General features: G+C 47.3%; 1 protein-coding gene across 2 annotated transcripts in view; it reads right to left on the bottom strand.

Moving 5' to 3' along the window:
* The window catches only part of sash3 (SAM and SH3 domain containing 3), a 56,140-nt gene that overhangs the window by 19,615 nt on the left and 21,148 nt on the right, over window positions 1-15,377 (bottom strand). For both annotated transcript variants that reach the window (XM_055643746.1, XM_055643745.1), the window contains exons 2-3: window positions 2,185-2,283; window positions 182-328 (exon numbers count right to left, since the gene is read on the bottom strand). In XM_055643746.1, the coding sequence (XP_055499721.1) occupies window positions 182-328; window positions 2,185-2,283 (246 nt within the window). The remainder of the gene's footprint in view (window positions 1-181; window positions 329-2,184; window positions 2,284-15,377) is intronic.

Raw genomic sequence — 15,377 nt, 5'->3', positions numbered from 1 at the left:
CTGCACCATAAGAGAATCAATGCAGAAGGTTAAACCTGCTTTAAATAGTAAATACAGTCTTAAATACAATCCTTCTCAGGACCATATTTTTTATTCATTTTATGTAAATTCACAATGTAAAATAATCAGAATCCATCAGCTGGCATTGTGATGACATGTTGAAATTCTGAAGAGCTTTTACCTTATCTTCTGATAAAGCTTTCACCATCATTCTACCGGACTTCCTATTCATAGTACGCGAAATAACTGCTCGCCATTTCTTTCCTATTTTGCTTCCAGATTTGGTGACCTCTTCTGAGCTGGCTGCTGTACTACCAGCCATCTCTGCCTGAAAGTGAAACCAAGGTCCAGTCAGTGGGTTGAACGCATTCTGATGCAACAGGCAAGCATATAAGACTGAAGCCGTGCAACCCTTTTTTTTTCTCGCAGTTCTCAATAGGCATTAAATTACTTATTTCTAAGTTGTTCATCAACTTTTCTAAAAGGTTATTCAATGGGTTTTCATGGGAATGGTTCAACTTTGTATCTAATACTGCAAAGAAAGAAAAAATGAATTGATCTGCTAAATGCAGAAAAACCAGCGTCCATACAGACAGGAATATGATGACAGGATGATATATTACATTGAATGTGGGGAATAAACATTGTCCTGATGATTTGAATAAATCATCTCTTCTTTGACATATTACCATGGGATCAGGTTCATCCACTGATGAGAGCAGGTATATTAATGATTCATCTGAAAGGTGGCTCCTGTAACAGTACAGTCCACCCTCAGTATATTAATGGGTTGTCAGAATAAATGTTTCTATTGAAGTCTCTAGAACAGAGTGTAGCCCACAACATTTTTATTCAAATGCTAGAGGGCGACAACTGAACCATGGACAGGTACCTCATACAACTCGCGTTTGTATATAATTTCACCATAAAATACAATGGCTTAATTGGCAAAACACCAGAAACTTAATTAAGCTGTGAACCACAATAAATAGTTTCATCACACTGCATCGGTGCTTACTATTACACAAAAATCATCATATAGGGTGAATGAGTCTTTTTCCCAGGGAAGGGAAATCATTACTGTCATTTTGTATTAAATAAGTAAATTTGTATTATATTCCCTGTCGGAGCTCCGTTGCCGTTGGGGCCTAGCGCCGTGGGGCGGCCTCCACCGGAACGACCTGGAGGCTCAAGTCACGGAGCCTGTGGAGCTGAGGAGCTGCTAGGGAGCTGCTGTGGAGCTGCTGTGGAGCCTGCTGTGGAGCCTGCTGTGGAGCCTGCTGTGGAGCTGCTGTGGAGCTGCTGAGGAGCCTGCTGTGGAGCTGCTGAGGAGCTGCTGCAGACTTACCTACGTGGAGCTGGCCGGCTTCGGGGCGTGGAGAGCGGCGGTGGCGCGTTGATGCGGCCCGGCTCCGGTGGATGGTGACACCGGGAGCTCGCGGATCCCCGGTGGGAGGCCGCTTTGCGGGGCACCGGCAGCGGCGACTTCTCCCGCCTGAATTGCGGGGTTGAGAGTGACCTGGAGGGGGACCCTACAACGCCCGGCGCGGCCTTAATTTGCCGCGGACTAGCGCCCGCCGGGGGCTTTGACCTCGACTTCGGGAGGGAAATGGAGTGCAGGGGAGAGACAAGAACTTTGCCTTCCATCACAGTGAGGAGGAGAGCCACTGTGATGGATGTTTATGTGAATAGTGTTGGTGTGTGTTTTGGTTCTTTTATTGTATTGTATGGCTGCAGAAACTACATTTCGTTTGAACCTCATGTGAGGTTCAAATGACAAATAAAGGTATTGTATTGTATTGTATTGTAGAAATAGAGGACCTGGTTTTAAGGTGAGAGTGGAAAGATTTAGTAGGAGCCTCAGGGGCAACTTATTCACATAGAGGGTGGTAGAAGTATAGAATGAGCTGCCAGAGGAAGTAGCAGAAGCAGGTGCAATAATGGCATTTAAAATACATTTGGACAGGTACATGGATAGCAAAGGTTTAGTGGGATATGGGACGGGCACAAGCAAATGTTACTATTTTGGCTGGAGCATCCTGGTTAGCACGGGCAAGCTGAACCTGTTTCTGTGCTGAATGACTTCATGACTTAAAAAATAACATTGTTATTAGCAATAATCTGTCTCCTGTTTGAAAAAAATCCTTCTCACTTTTTCTGCAACAAAGTAATTCACAGACTTACATTTTCATTTATAATGGGCTCTTGTTCAGTAACCAACGGTGACGATGGTGGCTTTGAGCGCTCAAAGCGCTTGAAGCTGCTTGACCTTTGTAGAGAGAGCTGTCAAAATAATTACACACATCACTGTCATTTTGTATTAAATAAGTAAATTTGTATTAAATTACAAGTTGTATTAAATAGTCAAGTCAAGTCAAGTCACTTTTATTTCTATAGCACATTTAAAAAACAAATGTTGGCCAAAGTGCTTTACATTGGTGGAGATACTAACGTTATACTGAGAATAAGTAATTCTCGCTGAAAGTTTACAACATTGATATATTTCAAGAAATAAATGCCTCCTCCAAGAAGCGACTATAACCCACTCTTTTGCAGCCTTCACAAAGTTACAAAACTTCTGGAGGGGAATTTTTGATACCTTTTCCAAAACACTTAAAACTAAATTGGACCCCGATATAAAACTGATCACACTAGGTATGTCAGAGGCCTGTTCTAAGCTAACGATATTTCAAAGACGTTTCCTCAACTAGGGCCTAATAACGGCAAAAAAATTAACATTTTCATTTTGGAACCAGACAACAGTCCCTACAGTGAAGATGTGGATTACAGATATGCCCGAGACACTACATTTGGAAAACATTAGGCTTGTCTTGGCGGAAAAAACAGATCAATCTCTTAAGACATGGGCACCCTTTACTGAATCTTTACAACAATAGTATGGTGAAACACAAATTTAAATTTAAATCCGATGCTATGTTGTGGGGTGGGGTTAGGGGCAAGGTATATCTCCATGTTTTTCTTATTCCTCTATCTTTCTGCTGCACTGCTTTGGTAGCTTAGGGGACTTTTTCCTTTTTCTCGTTCTTCTCTACTCTATCCTTTCACTTTTTCTTTTCTTCTTTTCTTGCTTTCCCTTTCTTTCCTTTTATTCATTTTCACAATTCAGGTTATAAGGTTAAAAATGAAGCTGTACAATAATTGTATAATTCTAGATGCCGAAAGTTTTATCTTTGTACAATTGCTTCTAATAAAATTAAAAACAAATAAATAAATACAAAATTATGAAATATTTGAAGAAATAGGCAGTTTCTTCTCCTTTGGCTTTATAATTGAAATATAGTATTTATAATGATTAACTTATTATTAATTCCTTTTGCCCTCATGCCAAACCAATATATTTTTCTGTATTCAATACTTTTGTATTGTCATCTACATTATTGCTGACAATACGTATTCCCTGTTATCCCTTTGTCAAGCATTAAATAAATTATTGAAAACAAACATTTAAAAATCCATCAACCCAGAGTCTAAAATTGCTGTGACATAACTAAAGTTTATGAGAAAATTCTCTCCATATTTCAGTAGAGTGGTTCAATCATTATTAAAAAACAGGTTAACATTGTTAATATATTAAGCAGGTGAACACATTGAACTGTCACGTGCCAGCATTCCACAACAGAACCACAGGAGTCAGAATCTTTGATTTCATTATTTTGGGAAGATTACAGAATTATCGTTGAGGTAGATGATTGAGGATGGTATTTTTTGATGAAGTTGCCATTTTAGGGTCCATGCGAAAGATTCAAGAAAGATTTCCCTATGATCTTCGATCAAATCTGAAGAAGGATCTCGACCCGAAACGTCACCTTTTCCTTTGCTCCATAGATGCTGCCTCACCCGCTGAGTTTCTCCAGCATTTTTATCTACCTTCCATTTTTCCAGCATCTGCATTTCCTACTTAATCATTCTGCAATTAGTTCACTTTCGTGTCACCCTTGACTTGATAATAATCTGTGTTTGAATCAGAAGATCTGATGTTCTAGCCACAAGACTACAAAATCTGTGCAGTTCTAGGGGAGTGCTGCATTGCCATTAAACTGAAGCTTTCCTGCTTCTCACAGTGAATAACAAATGGCTCCTGGGTTTTAAAGAGCCTGCAGCGATAATAGATGTAATAGCTGTGATCTTCCAAAAATTCCTTAGATTCTTGAAAGATTCCAGAAGTTTGCAAAATGTGAGGGTTTGGCGAGACAGGCAGGTTGAGTAAAACAATTTTTATTTGGAAACAACAAACAAATAAGAGTACTCGAAAACCGCGTGCTGGGTCAGCCAAATATATAATAGCTCCTGCTACTCGAAAACTCACCTGCGATCATGTGATGGCGCCAGCTACAGGGCCCCCCAGAACCCAAGGTAAGGAACCGAGTGGGAGGCTGAATGAGGGGACCGGACTGAGTGGAAACGAGAGGAACAGGCAAAACTGACGGTACAGGCGAAACTGGCGGAACAGAGCCAGCAGTCGGCAAAGTCACAGGGGAACGGGCACAACAGGTGCAACCGGAACAGCCAGCGGCAGACCTCTATGCCGGGGTTGAGCCAACACCACCAGGCTATTGATATCCAGGTGGGCGGGCTTGAGGCGAGCCACCAAAATGATTTCCTCCCAACCACCGACATCCAAGAGAAAAGTCGCAAAGCCGGGGCGCAACACCCGGAACGGACCTTCATAAATCCGCTGCAGCAGAGTGCAAGTCCCTGCGGATAAACTGGCCTTAAGCTCCGGCGGCACATATACCGGAGCAACCGTCCGGTAAATGTCCATTTCGCCACCCTCACGCTGTGCGGCGGCCAGCCCCGAATAGTCCATGCCGGGGTCCACAGATGACATGGCCGGGACCGCAGGGTGAGACAAAGCATCCGGGACCAGGTTTAGCTTTCCTGCCACATGCTGGACTTTGGTGCTGAACTCCGACACGATCGCCAGGTGCCGTTGTTGCTGAACTGACCAAGGGTCGGACACCTTTGTAAAGATGAACGTCAGGGGCTTGTGGTCCATGAATGTCATGAAAGGCCTGCCCTCGAGGAAATAACGAAAATGGCGGACCGCCAAATAAAGGGCCTGGAGCTCCCACTCGACAGCGCTGTCGCAGGTGTCGGCTGAAGAATACAAGCGGCTGCCGGCGGCCGTCGATGAACTGCTCCAGAACCCCTCCGAAAGCTGTATCCGAGGCATCCACGGTGAGGGCGGTCGGAGCAGCAGCCACATGGTGGCCTTGGCCAGTGCCTACTTTGCTCCATCGAAAGCAGCCGTGGTCTCAGCGTCCCACCCTAGGTCACATGGCTTATCTGCCAGGCACTGAAACAAAGGCCACATGATCCGGGCCACCGCCGGCATGAAGTGGTGGTAAAAATTGACCATGCCGATGAACTCCTGCAGCCCCTTGATGGTGAATGGCCAAGGCATTTCCCGGAAACGAGCAGGGGATGCGGCATCGGCGGGCCTCTGCATCCCAGCATTGGTGGTAGTAGCACCACTAGCGCTTACTGCGGTCTCCGACAGGCGGCTGTGGTGCGGCGATGGCAGAGGAGGATTGGACGTCTCTGTGAGGGCACAGACACCCGGCTGATGGATCCACTGTCCTGCTGCTTGGTGACCCACAGCTCGTCGGCCCGTTCAGCGAGCGTCAGGGGGTCGGTGAAATCTGACCCAGCGAGGAACAGGCGGATGTCGTCAGGCATCTGCTCGAGGAAAGCCTGTTCAAACAGCAGACAGGGCTGATGGCCATCCATCAGTGCGAGCATCTCGCTCACCAACGCAGACGGCGTGAAATCACCGAGGCTGTCCATATGCAAAAGGCTGAGCCCGAAAGTATGGAACAGCAGCGCCTTGAGGCCCTCGTACTTGCCGAATGCCGGCGGATTCTGCAGGGAAGGCAGCAATCAAGTGGCAGTTTCTTGACTGAGAGCCCAACCATGCAAAAGTATCATGTGGCGTCCACGACGATATTGCAGTGCTCGAATCGGGCCACAATGTGGGTGAACCACACGTGAGGCTGTAGCTCAGTGGGTGAACCACACTTGAGGCTGTACCGCCCAAAAAAGGGCAGTTTCAGGGCCACCACATTTTGCTGGGCGGGCTGGGAGTCAAGGTTTTCGGCAGCGTTCATGATCGGGATCCAAAATACGATCGGAGCGGTGGGGTCAACACTTTGGCGAGACAGGCAGGTTGAGTAAAACAATTTTTATTTGGAACCAACAAACAAATAAGAGTACTTGAAAACCGTGTGCTGAGCAGCCAAATATATAATAGCCCCTGTTACTTGGAAGGAGCGCGCCGACTGAGGAGAAAAGCCCGCGAAAACGCACGCGCGATCACGTGATGGCGACAGCCAATAGCGAGGGTTCACACTTCCCCAAGCCACCACTAGGTGCCGCTAAAGGCCTTTTTCAAGAAAGGAGGGAGACAAAACGTGATAGGACAATCAGCCTAATATCCATTGTTTGAGAAAAAAAATGCTGGAATTAATAATGAAGGAAAAACAGCGGCAAGGGACACAACGGGAAGGCACCAAGAACGAAAGGAGACCCAGCAGGGGGGGGGCGGTGGTAGGGGGAGGGAGGGATGCTGCCACCTGCAGCGGCAGGCAGAATATAGGACTGTTTAGTGAAGTTTTGTAACTTTGTTGGCGTCAGAAACATGGCGACACTTGCCTTGGTGAGATCCGCTGTATGATTTTACCGGTTTGTGTGTAAAACAAATCATATCACTGTACATAGGCTTGAGACAATAAAGTATCATTGAATCATTGAGATACTTGGATGATCACAATGTAATACTGTTTCAACATGATTTTAACAAAAAGGAAATTTAGCAACATTTCTCTGTCAGAGGATCTTTCAATATACTCCAGAGACCTGACTCTTTGAATATTCAAGATTAGAACTGGCTCATTTTTGAACATTATTAGAGTTGCAAAGATTATTCATTAACTGTCCCAAGTTCCCTGGTTCTCATGTCTTTCTCCATAGAATAAACAGAAGAGAAATGCTCATTGAAAATGTTACCCATCTCCTACAGCTGCTTTGATTTCTGAGAGGTGTTATTCTCTCTTTAGTTACCCTGTTTCACCTAATGTACATAACATTTCATATGATTCTCCTTAATCTTACCTGCCAGAGGGCATCATCTGCCCTTTTTTTGCCCCCCCCCCCCCCCCCCTTGATTTCCTTCCCATGTATGCTCTTCAGTCCCCTAAAATCCCCCAGGAATACATTTGGTCTAGCTGCCCATACCTGACCCATGCTCCTTTTTCCTGACTAGAGCCTCAATTCCTTTTGTAATCCAGGCTTCATTATTCCCCCCTGCCTTACCCTTCACTCTAACAGGAACATGCATATCCGGTAGGCGGCGCGGCTCTGGCCAGCAGCGGCCTCTGCAGCCTGTCCGCGTTTTTTTTATTTTTTGTCTGTGTTTTTATGTAGTTTTTGTTATTTTATGTTGGGGTGTGTGTGTGTGGGGTGGGGTGGGAGGGGGGGGGAAACTTTTTGAATCTCTCCCTGCACTGGAGACCCGACCTTTTCTAGTCGGGTCTCAGGTGTCGTTGAGGCCGCAACGAGGAGCGGCCTCCAACGGGAAGAAGCCGGGGACTCTGGTGCCGACTCACCATTGCCGTCGCGGAGCTGGCCGAGTCCGGAGCGGGTGGAGCGGTGGAGGAGCGCTGCCGCTGCTGCTGCCGCTGCTGCTGCCGCTGCTGCTGCTGCTGCTGCTGCTACCGGAGAGTCGGAGGCTCCAACGACGGGTCTGTGGACGACGGCACCGGGAGCCCGCGGCTCCCTGGAGGGAGACCGCTTTTCGGGGCTCCTGCAACGGCGACTTCTCCCGCCCGAGTTGCGGGGTTGAAGAGCTCCTGGAGCGGGGCCTACATCACTGCCCCGCGCGGCTGGAATGGCCGCGGACTCTGCGAGCGCACACCGGGGGCTCCAACACCAAGACCCGGTGTGCGACCTCGCACCACCCGGCGTGGCTTTAATGGCCGCGGGACAATCGCCATCGCCAGCCGGGGGCTTTGACTTTGACTCTGACATCGGGGGGGGAGAGTGCAGTGGAGAGATAAGTTTATTTGGCCTTCCATCACAGCTATGTGATGGATGTTTATGTTAAATGTAATTATGTTGTGTCTGGGGTCTATTTGTGTGTAATGTATGGCTGCAGAAACGGCATTTCGTTTGGACCTCCAGGGGTCCAAATGACAATTAAATTGACTCTTGACTCTTGACTCTTGATATCGTTAAATGTGTAAGAAGGAACTGCAGATGCTGGTTTAAATCAAAGATAGACGCAAAAAGCTGGAGTAACTCAGCGGGACAGACAGCACCATGGAGACAAGGTCTGAAGAAGGGTCTCGACCTGAAACGTCACCCATTCCTTCTCTCCAGAGATGATGCCTACCCCACTGAGTTATTCCAGTTTTTTCTGTCTATGCATATCTTGAACTCTCACCGGCACATCATTAATGTAACTTGCATTTATTGTGATACAATTACCTGGAAAGTTTATGTTTTTTCAATGTTGACCCATTGCTGCATCATCACCTGGGCATTGATCTTCACCATTCTATCTCTAACGTTCTCTGACTCCCCACCTCCGTCCACTTCCAGCCTCTTCCTAAACCTCACCTCTCAGAACAAGCTGCTGTGCATCCCTTTTGGCACTCCCCCATTTGTGTCTCAGTGAAGAATTCTGATTGCATCTCAGCAGGCAAACTGGGAATTTTGTTTTACATTTAAAGAGTAGTATAATTAATGCAAGCTACTTTTACTAGGAAGTCGTAAGCACAAGAGCACAATCAAATGGGAGCAGGGACTTAAATAGAAAATGCTGGAAATACTCAGCTGGTCAGGCTGCTCTGTGGGAAGATAAAGAGAGTCAACATTTCAGGCCTTCATCAGAACAGCGAAGGAGATAAAGGAAGCTTATAAAGCTGCAGGGAGGAGAGAGGAATAGGATGCCTCTAAGAAGGTAAAACTGGGGTAACCTTGGGGATAAGCTATAAACACAATAATCCTGATGGTTGGGAATTTGATCGGTTAGAGAGTGCGAATGTCAGCAAAAGAACCCTGATAAATGAATGTGGAAGTCATGAAGCGCGGAGTGGGAGGATAAGCCCAGCTGGTCCTCCGCCCCCACATACAGAGAAAGGAAGGCAGAAAGAAAACAAGTCTTCTTCTTCTTGCGTATGGCATGCACAGCCAATAGTAAGAAAACAAGTGAGCTAATGTTACAGATGGATCAGCGATATAGACAGAGAAAACATGTTACCTGAAGTTGTCGATTTCAATACTGAGTCCAAGCCCTGAACTCCTCTTCTGCGTCAGTTCCCCATAGCCCTCACTTCCCCAATCTTTATTTACTTCCTCTTTAAATCCAGCGTACATACCTCAAGGGGGTGAAAATTCAAGGGATTTTGCATCCTCTGTGAGAGGTGCAAAGAAATAGAAACTCACCCACTGAGTTTACTGTCTACCAATTTTTCCAGCATCTGCAGTTAACATAACATATAACATATAACAACATATAACATATAAAAGGTTCTTAAACCTTTAAAAGGGTGGGTCTTTTGTGGGAGATGTTGTGATATTTAGTTTGGCTCAGTGACCAAGCCTGACTTTTGCAATGGTGTGTCACTTTGGTTGCTTGGTTAAATCCAGTGTAATTTAAAGTAATTCTAGCTGAAATGTCTCTGATTTTTGTCGTAAAGCTAAGTGCTTGTAATGTGTTGATTAAAGATTTGGAAATACAGGAATTTACACTGAGGTTGATCTTGCATCTTATCGTAGTCAAATTCTGATTAAAATTATTTACAACTTATTCCAGTTTTCTCCACTTTTTTTTGCTTACTGTTATTTTTAGTTTTTGCTTAGGTCCAGTTCCCCTGGTCTTCGTACTGCAGAGAGTTGTAAGTGTCTCCAAATCCACCACACAGTCCAGGCTCCCCACCATTGACTCCATCTACACTTCACGATGCTTCAGGAAAGCAGGTCACATAATCAAAGACCTTTCCCACCCCCATCATTCCTTCAACTTCCCGCTCCTGTTAGGCAGAACTTACAGCAGCTTTAAAGAGCATACCACCAGACTGCGGAATAGTAATTCCCCACTGTTACCATGCTTCTGAACAATCCTCCCATAACTTAAGGTACATTATGATTCACCGCCGCTACACCATTACAAACTTGTGCGCTACAATGATGAGAACTCTATTCTGTACTCTGTATCTTTCCACTCATTCTCCCCTGGTAAATGAGTTTGGCTTGAATGCACTTACATAAAGTATTTCTGAATTAATCGAATAGCTTACAAAACGGTACCTTGGTGCACGTGACAATAATAAACATAAACTTTAAACCTAAACCCTTCATCAAACGGAGTGGCGGCGCGGCGCTGGCTGCAGCGGCTCACCGGCAGTCCCGTTTGTGTTTTTTGTGTTTATTTTGTTTTGGTTAGTCAAGTTTTTGGTTTTTAGTTTGTGTTTTTGGGGGGGGGGGGGGGGGGGTTGAAACGGGGTTTGCAGTCTCTCCCTGCGGGGGAATGCGACCTTTTTGTCATATTCCCCTTCTCTGCCTCTGTCTGCGCTGAGACCTAATGGAGCTGACGACCTCGAGGCTCCGGAGGCAGAGCCCGTCAGGACTCGCCCTGAGCTCGCTCCCATGAGGGTGGTCCGGCTCAGGGCTGGAAGAGGTTGGGACGCTCCCGTGAGGGCGGCCAGCCTGAGGGTGGAATGAGCTCGGGGAGGTGCAGCGCTCGCAGCCCGAGGGAGGTTCGGCGCCCAAGTCAGGGCGGCCCGGCCCGGGGAAGAAGCGACGCCCATGTCGGGGCGGCCCAGCCCGAGGCTGAAGACGGTGCGGTACTCACGTGAGGGTGGCTGGGACGGTGTTCTGGCGGTGGTGGCCTGAGTCCGGGGTTCAGCCGCGGGCCAGCGGCTGCGTCTGCGTCTGCAGGACTGGTGGGCGGCAGCTTCAACCACCCCGGGCCGCGGTGTTTGAGCCGCGGGACTGATTTATAACATCGCCCTGGAGGTATCGCCTCAGCGCAGAGGGAGAAGAGGAAGGAAGAGACTGCAGACCTAAGACTTTTGCCTCCATCACAGTGAGGAGATGCTGGGTGGACTCACTGTGGTGGATGTTAATGTATGTTAATTGTTGTTTTTATTGTATTATATGTATGACTGCTGCAATTTCGTTCAGACTTCGGTCTGAATGACAATAAAGGCTATCTAATCTAATCTAATCTAATCTAATCTAATCTAATCTAAATGTTCACCTGGACATTCTTCACATGTGGAATTGAGCAAATGAGGTCAGTGACTACTCGAGACCTCCACAAGTGAGCCTGTTTTTACCAAGTATATCCACACCTGGTACTTTCCAGCAAGAATCATGAGTAGAGATCATGATCAGGAGCCCTGACGTGGGTATTTTTCCACCTTACACAGAAGTGCTGATGGCAGCAGGACTTCCCCAATTATTCCACAGCTGGGGGCGGGCAGCTGAGGCCAGCCTGCCAATTAACCCTGGGACTTTCTGGATGTGTGCGGTTCATTACTCAGTACAATTACCCACCAACATGATGCAAGTGGAAAATCAATAACAAATGGACAGTTAAGCATTATCCTAGTCTGTTCAGCACCTGTCCCACTATAAGCATCAGACGCTTACGCCAGATGGCACAGTGAAATGAAATTCCCATACAGCCATACAATAAAAAAAGGGACACAACACACTATAGGGTTTGACATAAAACATCCCCACACAGCAGAATCAAAGTTCCCCACTGTGTGGGAAGGCACCAAAGTCAGTCTCTTCCTCCATTGTTCCTCGTGGTCAGGGCCTCCCCAAGCCCTCCTCAGTTGCCGCTACGGGCGGCCCGATGTTCAGGACCGCTCGCCAGGGTGTTGTAAGTCCGACGTCGGGGCTGCGGGACGTCCTCAGCGGCGTGGACACCAGAGTCGGCCCCCTCCTACCGGAGTCAGTGGCTTCCAAAGTCCGCAGGCCGCGCCGGGTGGAGACTGCTGCTGGCGGCCCTCTGCAAGGCGCCCCAGGACTCCACGATGTTGTTCAACGCCGCCCGCATTGGAAGCTCTCCACACCAGAGCTCCACGATGTTGGAGCAACGGCTCAACGCTTCGGAGCTCCAAACGGCGACCCAGGTAGGCATCGCCTACTCCTCAGTGACTCCAGCGCTGCGCCGCCGCTGTAGCAGCCCCTGTCCGGTTCCCGGACCCCAGCAGGAAAGGCCCCTCCGATCCAGCTGGTAGGTCGCGAGGTGGGGGGCGAGGACGCGACTCGGAGAAATAGTCGCGTCCCCGCCAGGAAGAGACTGGGAAACGGTTTCCCCCTTACCCTGCCCCCCTCCCCCACATAGAAAAATAAAAGTTTCCCCCTAAAACATACTTTGGACTAACTGAAAATTTAAAAAAAGATAGAATTAACAGACAGGCTGTAGGTAGAGGCTGCTGCCAGTGCAGCGCCCCCGACACATAGTGGGACTAATGAGAGATACAATGTGGCATGACATTCACTGCAGTAGTTGAGGCAAAGTGACGGATGTAGAGGTTTCATGGTGATGATACAAACTTAAAGCACACGGTATTGGGGGTTCAGTATTGATGTGGATAGAGAACTGGCTGGCAGACAGGAAGCAAAGAGTAGGAGTAAACGGGTCCTTTTCACAATGGCAGGCAGTGACTAGTGGGGTACCGCAAGGCTCAGTGCTGGGACCCCAGCTATTTACGATATATATTAATGATTTGGACGAGGGAATTGAATGCAACATCTCCAAGTTTGCGGATGACACGAAGGTGGGGGGCAGTGTTAGCTGTGTGGAGGATGCTAGGAGGCTGCAAGGTGACTTGGATAGGCTGGGTGAGTGGGCAAATGCATGGCAGATGCAGTATAATGTGGATAAATGTGAGGTTATCCACTTTGGTGGCAAAAACAGGAAAGTAGACTATTATCTGAATGGTGGCTGATTAGGAAAGGGGGAGATGCAATGAGACCTGGGTGTCATGGTACACCAGTCATTAAAAGTAGGCATGCAGATGTAGCAGGCAATGAAGAAGGCGAATGGTATGTTAGCATTCATAGCAAAAGGATTTGAGTATAGGAGCAGGGAGGTTCTACTGCAGTTGTACAGGGTCTTGGTGAGACCACACCTGGAGTATTGCGTACAGTTTTGGTCTCCTAATCTGAGGAAAGACATTCTTGCCATAGAGGTAGCACAGAGAAGTTTCACCAGACTGATTCCTGGGATGTCAGGATTTTCATATGAAGAAAGACTGGATAGACTTGGTTTGTACTCGCTAGAATTTAGAAGATTGAGGGGGATCTTATAGAAACTTACAAAATTCTTAAGGGGTTGGACAGGCTAGATGCAGGAAGATTGTTCCCGATGTTGGGGAAGTCCAGAACAAGGGGGCACAGTTTAAGGATAAGGGGGAAATCTTTTAGGACCGAGATGAGGAAAACATTTTTTACACAGAGTGGTGAATCTCTGGAATTCTCTGCCGCAGAAGGTAGTTGAGGCCAGTTCATTGGCTATATTTAAGAGGGAGTTAGATGTGGCCCTTGTGGCTAAAGGGATCAGGGGGTATGGAGAGAAGGCAGGTACAGGATACTGAGTTGGATGATCAGCCATGATCATTTTGAATGGCGGTGCAGGCTCGAAGGGCTGAATGGCCTACTCCTGCACCTCTTTTCTATGTTTCTATGTTCTAGGATAATGGTGTATGAGGGGGTAAGGTTACTTAGCATCTATCCATATTTCAGAATCTTTAATTCTAGTTTAGTTTATTTTGAGTTACAGCGTGGAAACAGGCCCTTCGGCCTACCGAGTACATGCACACTAGTAATCACCGTCACACTAGTTTTATCTGATAGACAAGGGGCAATTTACAGATGACAATTAACCTACAAACCCGCATGTCTTTGGAATGTGTGAGGAAACCGCACCCAACATGATGCCAGGACTATCTATCACATATCTACCTCCACATAACCCACATACCTCCATTCCCTGCATATCCTTATGCTTATCCAAAGTCTTTTAAATGCCACTAATGTATCTGCTTAAAGCACAATTCTGAAAGATTGCTGTACCGATATGTCATGGAAAATAAACCTCTGAATGAAGATTTTGTTTGTTGGGCACCATATTCCATGAATGATAAGGTTTAGTTATTCAGCCCTCAGTGGACCCCTTCTCAGGGTACAGTCTCAAAAGAACCCCAGCCCCAGCCAACACCACACACTTCACCATGCTAAATTAAAGTCTCAAAATGGTTCCGTTCCTCTGCCAATCACAGATAAGAAATAATGAATCTGGTTACCAAGTAAGTGGGTTAATGCATGTGCGTGTCTGTGTGAGTGTGCATACGTGTGTACATGTTGATGTGTGTGCATGTACTGGTTGAAGTTGGGCCAGCATCTGCGGACAACACAGTCCATTCGCTGGCCTGATGGAGAAGGAACATCTAAAGAATAGGATTATCAGTGTCCTCTATGATCTGGTCTTCCAAATATAGGAAGGATGTTATTAAAACTAGGAAGGCTGCATAAAAGATTGAAGAAGATGTTATTGGGTCTGAAGTCACAAGGAGAGGCTGGGAAGGCGAGGATCTTTTTCATTGAAGTGTAGGAGGCTGAGGGGTGACCTATAAAACCATGAGTGGCACGGATAAAGTGAATAGCCACATTCTTTTTCCCAGAGTACAGGACTAAAACTGGAGTGCTTAGGTTTAAGATGAGAAGGAAAAGATTTAAAAAGGATGTGAGGGGCAACATTTTTACATAAAGAGTGGTGCATATATATGGAATGAGCTGCCAGAGGAAATGGTAAAAGTGATACATTACATTTAGTTGCAGACGGTAGGGGTATTGGCACTCTAGAAACTTGCACTAGTGTTCCGACCTGGCACTGTACTGTGAAGATATACAGTAGGTATGTTGGATGTCTCCAATGATCAGGGGCGGAAATCCCATAGCGGAGTCTCAACCCCTCCTCTGTTTTGAGAGGCGAGACAATGGGGGTGGGGGACTGCCGATCGAGGGCGCCGATTGGACACAAGAGACGTTGGCCAGCGCGCAATGGGGCGGGACATGATGATGCAGCGCGATGATTGGAGGAGGGAGGTGTCGGTCAGAGGCGGAAGTAGGGGGGGGGGGTGGACTGAGGATAGAGCACGGTGATTGGAGGAGGGAGACGTGGCACAGACCTGCACCTCATCCTCAGCCAGGATCGATCCCGACTCTCCGGCACTGTCCCGTCCCCACCCGAGTGTCCCCCCCACGCTCGGGAGTGGCCAGAGACGTCGGGAGTCAGACGGGCGTCGTGCCCCCAGGCCCACAGCCAGTGCACAGAA

This window comes from Leucoraja erinacea, chromosome 12 (assembly GCF_028641065.1).
Source record: "Leucoraja erinacea ecotype New England chromosome 12, Leri_hhj_1, whole genome shotgun sequence".
Lineage (NCBI taxonomy): Eukaryota > Metazoa > Chordata > Chondrichthyes > Rajiformes > Rajidae > Leucoraja > Leucoraja erinaceus.
Note: the sequence above shows the minus strand (reverse complement) of the source record. Positions and strands in the feature narration are given on the sequence as shown.